We start from the raw sequence: 12,848 nt of genomic DNA on the forward strand, positions 1-12,848 counted from the left end.
ACGGTTTCTGTAACGTTATCATGCCTGAAAGAAGTACCCACTACCCACCAGCCACCACTGAGCGCGGCAATCCACCAAAGTTCGTCACGCAACGCCGAATTCAACTACACCTCATTCATAAAGCAACAGAGATTGAATTGCCCATCAAATACCTTCGCTCTTCCATCATATCAGTACTTGAAAATGCTAGAAATGTGATCGCCTTCATACGACGCACAAGCTGCATGGTGTCATGAGCCTTTCTTGCCCGTTGCGTTGGGCTCTCGAATGCAACGCGCTGCTGCACCCACGCGACGAACCATCGTCTCCGACCTTGAGGGGGTTTCGCGATCCCGAATTTATCTAATCCGACGACATAGCGATACTTATTTCCATCCAAAATGCCCGATATAAGCAATGCCCTGGACCCTGCGGCTCTGAGCCGTCCATCAGTCAACCTCTCGACACCCATCCTTAAATCGATAACCGTCTCGGCGCCCTCCTCCCAAAAAGTCACAAAGACCTCTCAGATAATACCTACCCGTATCGATTTGGAGCCGCTGTACACTGCACTCAAGTCGGCCATTGGCAGCGAACAATGGACTATTTACAAGGAATCTACGACCCAGTTCATTTTGGGTGAGCTCCGAGAACACTTGCAACCTTTGGTGGATTACGATTGCTGATGGATGCTATAATACCTTAGGGCGACTAAATCAGGCCGAGTACTCGGAGCGCATCGATCCCATCCTTGCTTCGCCAAATGGCGAAAGAGATCATTTGCACAATCAACTACTAGCCGCGATATATGGCAACCTTACAAGGGAAATGCCCGATTTGGGCTTGGCCCCCTGGGTTTCTGCGAATGACAAACCGACAGCTGGAGTCGGCGCAAAGCCGATTACTGGAGATGCAGCTGAAAGGAGGTTGAAAGGTGAAGTAATGCAACTTCCAAGTAGGGATCGAAGGCGCATCAAGGAGTTGGCATTAAATGATGTAAGTGGAATTAACTGAATGTCCCTGTTATTATTCACTAACAAGCTGGGAAGTTCGATCCGTACGAATCCATGACCAGCATGTTTTCAGACCTTCACCGTGGAAGATCTGCGAAAGCCCCAGACGTACCTCCAAGTGCCAGTGGCGGTCTCAATAAGATGAGTAAGTGAGGTCCTTCGATGGATGAGGCCGAGTTGCTAACAGGCCCAGACTTTGACTTAGAGATTCGTAAAAGGTATGCGCAACCATTGGCTATCGAGTCTGGAGAGTTTCCAGATGTTGCCAGTATTGAATCAAGGATGATGCCCATGTGTTACGAGGCAGGCCTTGTCAATGGCCACGTCTCAGATGCGGCGCAGCTCATGACAGTCGCAACCGAGAACATGGTGAAGGAGTTTTTGTCTTCAGTCCTGGCGAGGACGAGAAGTAATGGCCCTGGGGACTCTGGCAGTGCCGGGTTTGGCTCAGGGTCCAGTTGGGTCCAAACTCACAAGTACCGGCGTCACCTTCGACGCGAGGAAGCAGCATTGATGCGCGGCGAGATGGCGCGAGATAAGAGTGGCTTGTTACCAGTGGAATCTAAAGCAGCAAACGAAAGAGCTCCTTTGGGGATGGCCGACTTGCGCCTGGCCCTAGAGATAGGCGACTGTGGCCTTGGTTCCTTCCCCATCGTGGCCAAATCCATCATGTACAACTACCGGGAAGGCGAGCTGGAACACTACAACGACTACACCTGGATTGAGGGAAGAAACCCAGCCGAGTCGAATGCTGTTGAAATGGGAAGTGACATAAACGGTGCGAGCTCCAGTTCTCTCACGAATGGAGTCACTCATGCAGAACCAATGGATATCGACGTCGACGAGCTATGGGGCTGGGAAGGCGCGGAAGACACAGACATGCAGGCGATCGACAGTGTCCTCGACTCTTGTCTTGCAGTCGCCTCGTAGAAAGAAAGAGGACGGTAGGCCGGTGCTGGCGGGCTCAGCTCACAGCGAAAGTGAGCGAAGAGTGGCGTACTTGGGTACGACGATCACGGACCACGGCTGTACTCGAGAGAAAGCTTATATAGCCGCGAGGGAGGTCACTTCTGCTATGTATATGACGGGAGAGAAGGAGCCCGGCCCCATCAGGTTTAGGGACAGTCTACATCTGCGAGAGGATCTCTCCCATTCCGGTTACGAGGATGTCGACAATGGTGGGAAACGGTGGGAGAGGGAGGGGATGTGGAAAAAAGAGCTGAAGGGTTTTTTTTACCGGATTTACAAGAAGGCCTCCTATTCTCGACTGCATTGGCATTGGTATTGTATGGCGTCTTTGTTCATATGGGTGGCATTTCGCCCGTCCGAGCGTAAGCGAACTCGGAGAGGCCAAGGTGGCAGGCAAAACCGGTATTTTTGGCGTCGCTGGGCTAAGGGGGCGCGTGTATGTATTCCTTCAGCGATACCCAGAAAGCACCATTCAGCAGGAATTATATTGAGCTTCAAGTCGTTGCATAGTCGACTAGTCGAAATGAATTGTATACAATCTTCAGAGCCCGGTCTGCGAACTCCATGAATTCCCCTATGGTACAATTTGAAATCGTTGCTGGCAACAGGACTGGACGAAATTTTGGCTGGCACCTTCTTAGCAACCCACCATCTAATCCCCGAAATATCAAACTCGAAGCAATGGACAGAGTTGATAGCGTATTAGTCACACTGAATGATCTACTAACATAGGGGAATTAGCTGGAATCATGAGGTTTTGATTTGAGGTCCCAATTCAAACCAACTGCTGTTATCCGATCGCAAATTTTCGACGTCCAAACTACTCAGTACCAGAAGACTTAACTTCATGTCTTTCGAGTTCAGTTTTTCATTTCTGGATGATTGGACAAGTTCAGGTGGAAACAGAACCACTCATTGGACGCTTAAATATTTGCTTGTGCCAGTGTGTTGCGAGCTTCAGCGGTCCAAGCTCCAAGCTCTATAGCGGTGACGCGAGGCCCCATAATTTGGAACGCGCTCTGCACCGCGACTTACATGAAAGCGCGTTGGACTGACATGGGTGCTGTATTCCACATCCCAATCCCACCTTCACTTTCACTTTCACACATATGTACACCCAATTGCACTTTTAGTGTTGAGCATGCTTTCTTGACTCTAAAAATTGCCTATTCTACTAATTACAGAGCATCAATAGCCACGATGGCTTCAACACGCTCATCTTCGCCGGCAAACGGCGCGTCCCCACCGACTTCGCCCCAACTAACACCACGGTCCAAGATCAAAGCAATGATGGATGCCGTGGACGTGAACTCGGATGAAGAAGATGCCAGACCGATTGACCCGAAGATATTATTTCAAAGGGTGGAAGAGACCATAAAGAGCATAAAAACCTCGTCGCCCACACAGAAGAACGACGGCGGCGACGAAGAGGAGGAAGACGAAGACGACATCATCAGGCCCAGAGGCAGACTTGCAGCGCGTATGTTAGGAGCTGCAAGGTCACGACCATCACGTTCCTCGAATTCACCAGGCACCGTCCAAAAAAGTCCGAGGAAATCCTTCCAGCGACATGCAGCGCAAGAAGGAAGCAACCACGGAGATGCTGGGAATGACGACGATGAGGAACTCAACCCTGCGCATAGAAGACGGCGAGCACGAGCAGCTCGCAATTCAACACCTGAGAGTACACTTCAGATACAAGATTCGAGGTCACCCGCGTCGCCAGGCCTATTTGTCTCGCCGGATCCATCGCCCCAGAAGTCTACCATATCACGCCGATCAGCCGCTGGTTCCGATAATGACACAGATGATGAATTACCTTCTGAGCTCGGCAAGAGCGCGCGTTTCCAAGCTCTAGTGGCCCGCAAGCGTGAGGAACGCCAAGCAAAAGAGGCAGAAGAAGAGCGCAAACGTCATGAACGTGCCAAGCGCATGGTGGAGCAGGTTCCTGCCGACTCGGATGTGGACGACGACGATGTGTCAGATATCACAGACGATGATGGCGGCCGCAAGCTTACCCAGGAGGTTTCACGCCCTTCGCGCAAGGCGAGCAAGAAAGCACTGGAGGAGATGAACCGCGAAACACAGCGGATGAGTCGCAGTCTACAACTTACACACGAGGCGAAGACCAAAAAGAAAATATCGAAGGCTTCTCTATTTGAGAGGTTTCATTACAAGCCTCAGGGATCGAGTGCTGGAGCGGCCACTGTCGCGAGTGACAAGCTGGCGAGCTCAAGCCGGCCATCCACACCTATCTCGGCAGCTCAGACTGATATCGATATGGGCGAGGCTGCAAGTCCGCCTAGCTCGCCACCTAGTGTTGTCAAGAAGATTGCGAATGCGAGCCTCGAAAATGCAGAAGATGCTCCGGTTGACAGTGCCATAGGAGAGGGCGTGGACGGAGAACTCCCTGATCTTCAAACCGCCTTGACACAAGTCAAGAAAATCGACGAGGGCAAGGGCAAAGCCACGCTGGCAGATCTTTCCCCTGGAAAGAAACAGAAAGCAGCACCAGTGAAGCCTAAGCGCCAATACCGCGTGAAGATGCCCCCGGTACAAGCCAATCACGTCATGATCGACTCGGAAGACGAGCTCCAGATCACCGGTGGCAAGCAGAACATACTCGACGTTATCCTCCAACGCTTGCCTGCCAAGAAGGCACAAGAATCCCGCGGCATGCATGCTCTCCGCCAATTAGCCCATCTGTCGTCCCCTCCCAAAGATTACCGCAAACGGAATCAGAAGCCGGCCATGACAGTTGGCGAACTGCAGCTCAGCCTTCAGCAACTGGCCCGCGCCCAAGCGAAGCTGAGACGTGAGGAAAAGATCGAAGAGCTGAGGGCCAAGGGCCATGTTGTACAGAGCGCAGAGGAACGCGAGCGAGAGAGGGACCAAATCGACGACATTGTTGCCAAGGCGATGAAGGAGGCTGAAGAGATCATGGCCAGGGAGCGCGAGGACGCCAAGAAAGCAAAGAAGGAGAGTCGGAAGAACGGCGAGGAGGACCCGCTGGGTTGGGATGACAGCGATGACGACAGCTATGACGGCAGTGAAGAGGAGGTGGAGCCGGAGGAAGTCATACTCTCTGGCTCGGAAGAGGAAGTAGAAGACGAGATGATGGACGACATATCCGAAGACGACGAAGAGAAGGAAGATGAGCCGACTATCAGACCCATGTTTGATGAGGACGCAGAGGAAGATGCTGCATCTGAGGATGAGAACACCCCGCAAGCTACGGCTAGCATCGTCTCAGATGAGGACATGGACGACGTCCTTCCAACCTCCAGGTGTAGATCTCGCAGAGCAAAAAACGTTCAGATCATCTCCGACGATGAGGAAGAAGAAGAGGAAGAGGGTGTCGTACAGGCTACTCCGCGACCCAAAACATCGCATCCCAAATCTCCCGCGGCGCCAAACACGAAGTCTCCCAAGATACCTACCTCAGTCCTCCGTTCGGCGACCAAGACCTTCATCCCCGGTCTACCCGTCCCAGCTGCTGGTCCAGCCGGTCTAGGTCTCACCCAGATCTTCGCTGGGACTATGGATGACGAGAACAGCCAAGAGGCCCCGGCCAGCGGTTCGTCTCTGGAATTCATGCCCAGCTTTGACAACTTCCCCGACTCGCAGTTTTCTGCCACCGCGGGTGCCTCCCAGAATGCCGACAATATGGTACTCGACAGCCAAACGGAGATGCAGAAGACTGCACGAGAGACCCAGACGCAGGGTATACAGCTCCGCTTCGAGCAGAGCCAGGCGTTCGGGTTCGACTCGCTGCTGCAGATGGACGGCTCACAGATGTCAGACATACTGGACCTGGAACCTACGCAGGACGGTGGCTTTGCCGATTACTCGCCACTGAAACAGCGGTTTGTTGAACCACCGTCTGGCACTGTCGATACTGTCATTCTTTCACGAAGCCCCGACGAGGCAGCGGAAGCAGATTCGCAAACCTCGCCGCTTGTGAGGAAGAGAGGCAGGTTGATGCGACGGGCTGGCCTTTCGGTGCTGAATGAAGAAGATTCATCAGCGAGCTTACCCCCGACCGCGACCCCTGTCGCTGCTAATCGCGGAGCCAGTCTTACCGCTACTGCCACAGAAAACATTGAGGAGACGCAAGCCATAGAGGATGCGGGTGGCGTCTCGGCGTTCAAGTTGATGCAGAAAGCAGCCAAGAGAGCAGTTAGAAGGCAGAAGAAGTTCGACGCAAATAAGAGCAAGGCGAAGGAGCTGGTCGAAGGTGAGGCGGAGGAGTCTGAGGACGAGTATGCCGGCCTTGGTGGCGTAGACGGCGAGGACTCGAGTGATGAGGATGAAGAGCTTCACAAACAGATGATTGATGATGCCGCGAGAAACGATCTGAACGAGGACAAGCTCGCTGCTTTCTTTGCGTGAGTCAACTGCCCTTAAACCCCCCCGGTCACCATCGCTAATACGCATTTCTCAGTGATCGTGAGCGTGCTGCCGATGCCGCAAATGTTGATAAGCTTTTCCGCGATATTACCACGGGAATGCTGCGCAAGCGCCGGCGGAATGGCGGCGGTAATAATGACTTCGACCTCTCCGACTCAGACGACGGCGGTGAAGCCCGTCGCAGAATGAAGCGGAAACAATTTGCCAAGATGCAGAAGGCACTCTTTGCCGATGAGAGGATCGGCAAGATTGCCGAGAACCCGCGCAACGCCGCCTTCCTGAAGAGTATTGAGGACAGGAACAGTGACGACGAATGGGACTTTGCAGACAACTTCGAAGAGAAGGAGACATCACAGGAAGAAAGCCAGAGTACGGGTCAAGAGGCTCAGCAGGAAGACGAAGCTATCCCTGACAGCCAGCCCCGTGCCACGGCGGTGAATGTGGGTCGAAAACGCATGCGAACAGATGTCGAGCCTGCTGTCCGTCCGGCTCCTCATCTTCGCCGGACAAAGGATGGTACGAAGCCTGCCTCATTGGTTGATGTCCGCCGATCTCTATCTAGTCTCCTGGACGACTCGAGCAGCTCTATCATTCCGGCTACGCAGCTCGAATCCGATAGCGAGGACGAGTCCGAGTCTAACGCCTCATCTAATAAGGAGAACCGCCGTCCCGGCTCCGTGGCGGTTGTAGACCGCATCAGCCTCAAGCGATCTGGCTCTTCCAACCTAAGCACCGGGAGCAACGTTGCCGACACTTCGCGTCTCGCCTTCGCCGCGCCGACTACCTCTACCTCAGGAGCGGGCATATTCAAAGTCCCCGCTCTTCTTCGTCGTGCCACCACTAATTCGTCGCTCATCTCGAACACTTCATCAACGACTCCAGTGGGAGGAAGTACAACAAATACAGCCGGAAAGGGGGCTGGCGGGTTTGGCGACGAGGCCAAACTAAAGAAGAATGCAGGGAAGCGAAGTGGGATCAATTACTTTGCGCGGGAGAATGAGAGGAGGGAGAAGATTCGCGAGTCGGAACAAAGAAGGGAGGCGAAGAAATGGAAGGGAGTTGAGGGACGGAGTAAGGTTGTAGGGGGTCTGTTTGGGAGGGGGTCGTTTGAGTAGACGACTCACTCAACGCAACACATATGATGAAGGAAGGATATGGGTAACAACGCTGGGAATCAGGTCGTTTGGGGTGTGTTGGCATAGGCGTCTAGACCGGTTGTGTAGGTTGTTGCTTTACATGATTGAGTAATGAGGTTCGCTTGCATGATGACAAGGTGTGCTTAAGAAATGGTAATTACGTGACCGGCGAGTTTCCAATTAATACCTATACAGTCTAACTGTCCTTGTAGAACGTGGGCAATGTGACTGGCAACGATCAACAATGCCAGAGTCATATCTTGGTCCCCCACAGTCGACAGGATCATTCCCACGCTGAAGCCACTTCCAACTCTTTATTCCAACCACGCGTCCATGTTTGCAACACAATCTTTCTCCTCTCGATTCTCGTCTTTCTCTGGATGATACCCATAGGTCGATTCTTCTAATCCGGCTGCGTTCATGGTGACTGCCAAACTTAGCAAAGTCCGCACACCTGGCCCGGTTCCTCGACTAGAGCCTCGCAGGCAAAACAGACGCGGCATCCGCGCGGATACGTGGGAAATTCATTCATTGCTTGTCGTTTGAGCATCTTTGGATGAAAGAGGAAGCTTCCTATAGAGTATACTCATTTCTGGTGCTTCGTCCGAGGGGGAGGTCTTGCTGGGGTTTAAAGCAGCCGTCGATTCTCGAGGATTGGCAGGTGCCTGGCGGGAGACAATATCATGATGAGGAGCTATGATAATGGTGCATTCAAATTTGGTATAGTGAGCAAAGTCAGTATACATGCGTTCCCCAATATGCTTTATGTTCTTTGTTCTACTCTTCTTGATTATCCGATCCTACTACAAGTGCCTCTGATACCAATCTCCAGGGCGAGATTTATCACTGCATGACCTAGAGGGCACGAATAACATTCCCTCCATGCTAGGTCCAATAGAGGCTATATGATTTGTATAAGAAGACTAATAGATATGTTTCTAGTTATTCCTAGTTCATACGAGGCGATTTCGCTAAGCTTAATCGCATTGGTATGTTCAGGGGATGCTTGATACCAGTTATTTAAGGCTAGTGAACGCCTACGTGTTAGATGATAAAGGCAGGCAGCTCGCGCTTTACTTGATTCTGAAGGGGACTGAGTCGGTGCAAGTGGAACTGGGGCGGCACAAATTCACTGTCGTAGGTGAAACTCAACTGGGTGGTTTCAATCCTGAGTTGGAAGTGCAAGGCTTCCGAGCAGTTCTGGACGTACAAATATATATTTAGTTCAGTGGAACAAGCAACACCGGGTTGTGAATCAGCTTGGTATTGGCCAAGTTTGAAATTATTACGCGCAGATAATGTTTCCCGTTTTCCATTTTGCCACTATTCCTGGTCAACAACACGAAGTGTTGGCGGTACCACCTTTCTATCATATTATCAAGTTTATTCCACGGTACTTGTTTAACGTAAGCCTATGGTAGATATTGCTCCCTCCGTGTATGCCCTAAAACCCCGTTGAAGTTGCATAATGAGCTCTGTCGAGACAGGAGTTACTGTGCCATTTGCATAATTCCACGATGAGCGCCCACGCAGTGGCATATCAACGAGGTATATCTCATAGCTATGGTTCGGAAATAAGGAGGTCCAGCCAGGGCCTCCATCGGGCTTGTCAGGAAAACAATGTGCATCGACAACCAGATGTAAGCCATGTGTCTGAAAAATTGATTTCATGCTCCAGTTGAAGCTATTCACCGTTTTCGTTAGAACATAACCATGGATGAGCAACAGTGGATCCTTTTGTGTGATACCAGCCGCAGGAGTCAGTATTTCGACTTACATCTGATCGTGGTAGAAACTTTGTTCGGCTTCATCATCGTAATACGATCCGCCAGTTTAGAAGTATGAGCAATGATTAGGGTTTCGTTAGGAGCGGATGCCTACCAGTACGAACAAAATGGCCCGTACAAGATAGCTGAGTACATATTATCATATAGAATACGGGACTATGAGAGCAGTCCAAGTGAACTGGAGCGGGGCTGCCTACTGTCTTTTTGACTCCTAACTTCTGACATGTATGTGCCCTGTTACTCGAAATCGCCAAACTTGTAAGTCGCAAACCCCTTGGCCTGGTAGGGTTTACACGCTGTCTTGTGTGACAGATAACATCACTTGTTCTACCAGACCATCCTGTGCCCAGTCTTGTGATTAATTAAAGTCAACATAGCAGTGATCCTCAAAGCCCGGTGCGTCGTGACCGTCTTTCTTAATTGTTGGTCATCACCATGCCACATGGCTATAAATCTCACATTTTATATATTGTATTCCATTATATTCTAGGTATAATAGACTGCTGTGCAAGCAATGACCTTACTAATTCTGATAGGAAAAAAGTTTCAGGCAGTCATTCATTTGTATCAGCCAATCTTGGTTTAGGGAGCCAGAAACCTGCAGGTCTTGAATATTACTGTTATTACATGTCGGGCTTAGGATGAACGTCGCCTTACAAGACATTCATCCTAAGCCCACCTTTAGTCTAGGTCCGGCACAGCCTCATCGAACCATCCTCAGTCCATTTCTCACTGCCAACCGCGGTGTGGGCATACAACAGCGCCTCCGGGTCGTACTTGTTCTTGACAGACAGAGGTTTCGGGTAGTTAGAACCATAGAACTCTTTCTGCCAGTTCTGCTTCTGGTAGTTGACCTCGTTGAGATACACACCGCCACCGGGCGTGGCGGCGTCCCAGTAGCTGGGAGTCAGGCAGACAGATAGAGCGTCCCGCCAGGCGGGTAGCACGGCATTGGAAGGGTGAGCTTGGTCGGACACGTTGAGGGCCTGACAGGGTAGCGGGCCATAGCCCTCAGCCAACGAAGCATTGCGAACGGCGTCCATGACGCCGGGCCTCTTTTCTGGATCGACGAACATGGCGCAGGGGAGAATGCGGTTGCCGGTGAAAGGTGCGTAGTCAGCGATACCCTCAGGTAAAGGGCCTAGGTAGTAGTTGAAATGCTCGTAGTAACTGGCCGCCGCATGGGGAGTGTACTGGTACTCGATTCCGCGAGCAACAAGATCGTCGAGGAAGGGCTGCATCAAAGCGTTGACTTTGTTCAGATCGGCACCCGGCATGGTAACACCCCAGGAGAGGAACACGTTGTTGGTCAGTGTGTACGTGTACGAGTTGCCAGCATCAACAAAGGCCGGAAGTAGGCTGTGGAAAGCGCCAACAGCCTCCCAGAAAGCGTCGTTGCCGACCTTGGAGTCGTTGAAGGTGACTGAGGCGCCACCAAAGATATCGTCTGGGTGGAGACGGCTGGTCATAGAGAGCGCGACAGCGTAAGTACCGCCACCGCTCATGGCCCAATAGAGGTCCGAATTCTGCTCAGGGGTCTCACCAAGTGCCGTCTGTCCATTGTCACCAACTCCCACTCCAATACGTTGTCTGCGCCCAGGCCATACATGCTAGATAGAATCGAGTGACCACCACCCTGGCTGTACCCTCCTGCGATACCGACGGTGGGACAGGAGCCACCGATTATGCTATGGCCCGCGGCGTTTGCGGCAGCGTAGGCTTCAAATCCTTTGATACCGGCTCCAAGTTTGATGGCCGGGCCCTTGTAATACGATTCTGAGTAGTGGGGGATGAATCGGGTCGACTTCAGGTTGTGTGTCCATAGAGAAAGGCCACCCTTGCCGGTAGACTTGCCTAGTAAGCTGCAGGTATTAAAATTAGTCCCTTTCCAGGTAGTTTCAACTCAATATCGGGTTCGGGAGATCGCTCACTCCTGTCCAGTATTCTTAATCACAAGCCGAACGTTGTTCTTTTTGGCGAAAGCAATGGCGGCCTGAACATCCGCAGCACCCGTAACATTGACCACGTAGCTAACATAGTTACCCAGCTCGCAGGGCTTTGACTTCGGCGTAAACGAATCACAGGTATAATTGTTGAAGTACATGTTTAAGAATTCAGCCGGCTGGTTAATGCTGCGCTCGGCGTTAGCTGTTTATCAGATGAACTCTGGTCAAAATTGGTAGGAGAAACGTAATGTAACAACGTAGTCTTGTTCCACGTCGTTTGGATAGTGGCACACATGTCTGCATTGTAGTGTTGTTGAAAGGGGCGCTGTGACAGACACTCGGAAGGGGAACCGAAGCAATCAAGTGTCCGTTAATAGTCTTGTTGAGGCTCGCCCAATCTGCTGCCTTTGGCCAGGCTGCATCTCCGGGAAGCACTCTGCGGGAATCATGCGAGCGCGAAACCAACTCCCCGGCATTATGAGGAGAAACAACCATGGAAGCGGCCATGGTGGTCAATCCGAGAGAGACAAGCTTTCGAACAGACATTGTTGTTTAATTTTCCAAGTCCTGGATGGGGAGACTGATGAAAATGAGACTGTGGCGACGAGCCAAAAGCAGTCGTGGAAAGAGAACTTATCAACATCTTTATACTTTGAAAGTGCCATCGTCCTTATATTAACAAGAACTCTCCGTAGCGACCAAGTCTTCCCGTAAGACTTTTCAGCCTACGCAGCTGACCACGAGAACATTTCGGGCAGCTCATTCAAATTTGATAGTAAGGCGGACATGAATTTCCCGTGCCCAGCGATGAGGCGCAACCTTTGCAAGACAACATCACGGATAATTCGTTATACTATTTTGGTATGTCTAGGTTGGTACTTCAAGACATCTGATTGGGGGCTCCGAGCTAAAGGATTAGCTTCCATGGCACGGCTTGGTATCATTGGGAGTGACGTCTCATCCATTGTTGCCAGCTTACGTCTCTACTCCCGCCGTAAGGGCTTCAGTGCATCCTCGACCCCTTCCGAGCTGAGATCTCACACTACATAGAGCGGGTTGATGAGGCTGTGTGTCGCCCAAGATTTAGGAGAAGGATTTGACCGAAACAAAAGTTGATAACGGCCGACAAAATGTGCGCCTAGATTTACTGACGATATTGCTGATGTGAGTGTGCAAAGATATCAGGTCGTAAACTCTTATGTGAGATTGTGGTTTTCTTTGACCAGCACGTTGGTATGCGTACTTCCTCTTGCCACACGGGACCTGATATCGTAGCTGTCGTAGCATCCGGGTACGCAAGGGGTCAATTTCGAAAAGCGAAAAAGGATGATGTAAGTGGATCTTTCACATCTCTTCGTTGCAGCCGCGTTAGAGCAGCCAATGATTGAAAACAAACCAATAAACTCGGATGCAAACCTGCTGGTAATACTCCAGCTGAGAAACTTATAGAGTCGACTGTTTAATGTCAGGTGGAAGCGCGAGAGGTCCATCTTTGTATGCGACGGTTTCGCGCGCGTCGAGGAACGGCATGTATTGTCAACCTTCGCGCAACGGCTACATGTTGGGTGGTCTCTATGACACTTAACCTTCCTATTACGACAGGCATCG

The 12,848-nt window shown here is 51.3% G+C and overlaps 3 protein-coding genes across 3 annotated transcripts; 2 read left to right on the forward strand and 1 right to left on the reverse strand.

Moving 5' to 3' along the window:
* Positions 1-289: 289 nt before the first annotated feature.
* On the forward strand, positions 290-2,086 carry BCR38DRAFT_110171 (transcriptional regulator of RNA polII, SAGA, subunit-domain-containing protein). The gene is made up of 4 exons (XM_040853370.1): positions 290-618; positions 686-975; positions 1,029-1,137; positions 1,186-2,086. The coding sequence occupies exons 1-4, from the start codon at positions 381-383 to the stop codon at positions 1,920-1,922; spliced, it is 1,374 nt and encodes a 457-aa protein (XP_040710603.1). The 5' UTR covers positions 290-380; the 3' UTR covers positions 1,923-2,086.
* Positions 2,087-3,161: 1,075 nt separating this feature from the next.
* BCR38DRAFT_490221 (MRC1-like domain-containing protein) lies at positions 3,162-7,486 on the forward strand (the record flags this gene model as incomplete). Its single annotated transcript, XM_040864492.1, has 2 exons — positions 3,162-6,349; positions 6,406-7,486. The coding sequence occupies 2 exons, from the start codon at positions 3,162-3,164 to the stop codon at positions 7,484-7,486; spliced, it is 4,269 nt and encodes a 1,422-aa protein (XP_040710604.1).
* A 2,494-nt stretch (positions 7,487-9,980) lies between these two features.
* BCR38DRAFT_461393 (uncharacterized protein) lies at positions 9,981-11,786 on the reverse strand (the record flags this gene model as incomplete). The annotated part of the gene is made up of 6 exons (XM_040862521.1): positions 9,981-10,847; positions 10,880-11,156; positions 11,226-11,426; positions 11,513-11,537; positions 11,579-11,676; positions 11,707-11,786. 6 exons carry the CDS (start codon positions 11,784-11,786, stop codon positions 9,981-9,983), a joined length of 1,548 nt encoding a protein of 515 aa, XP_040710605.1.
* Positions 11,787-12,848: the final 1,062 nt, after the last annotated feature.

This window comes from Pseudomassariella vexata, assembly GCF_002105095.1.
Source record: "Pseudomassariella vexata strain CBS 129021 chromosome Unknown BCR38scaffold_20, whole genome shotgun sequence".
Classification (NCBI taxonomy): domain Eukaryota; kingdom Fungi; phylum Ascomycota; class Sordariomycetes; order Amphisphaeriales; family Pseudomassariaceae; genus Pseudomassariella; species Pseudomassariella vexata.

Excerpts from the sequence above, each read along its gene's own strand:
- BCR38DRAFT_110171 (XM_040853370.1), top strand. The coding sequence starts at position 381 with ATGCCCGATATAAGCAATGCCCTGGACCCTGCGGCTCTGAGCCGTCCA. Across the intron at positions 619-685 it reads TACGACCCAGTTCATTTTGG|GGCGACTAAATCAGGCCGAG; the intron begins GTGAGCTCCGAG and ends ATAATACCTTAG. Across the intron at positions 1,138-1,185 it reads TGGCGGTCTCAATAAGATGA|ACTTTGACTTAGAGATTCGT; the intron begins GTAAGTGAGGTC and ends TAACAGGCCCAG.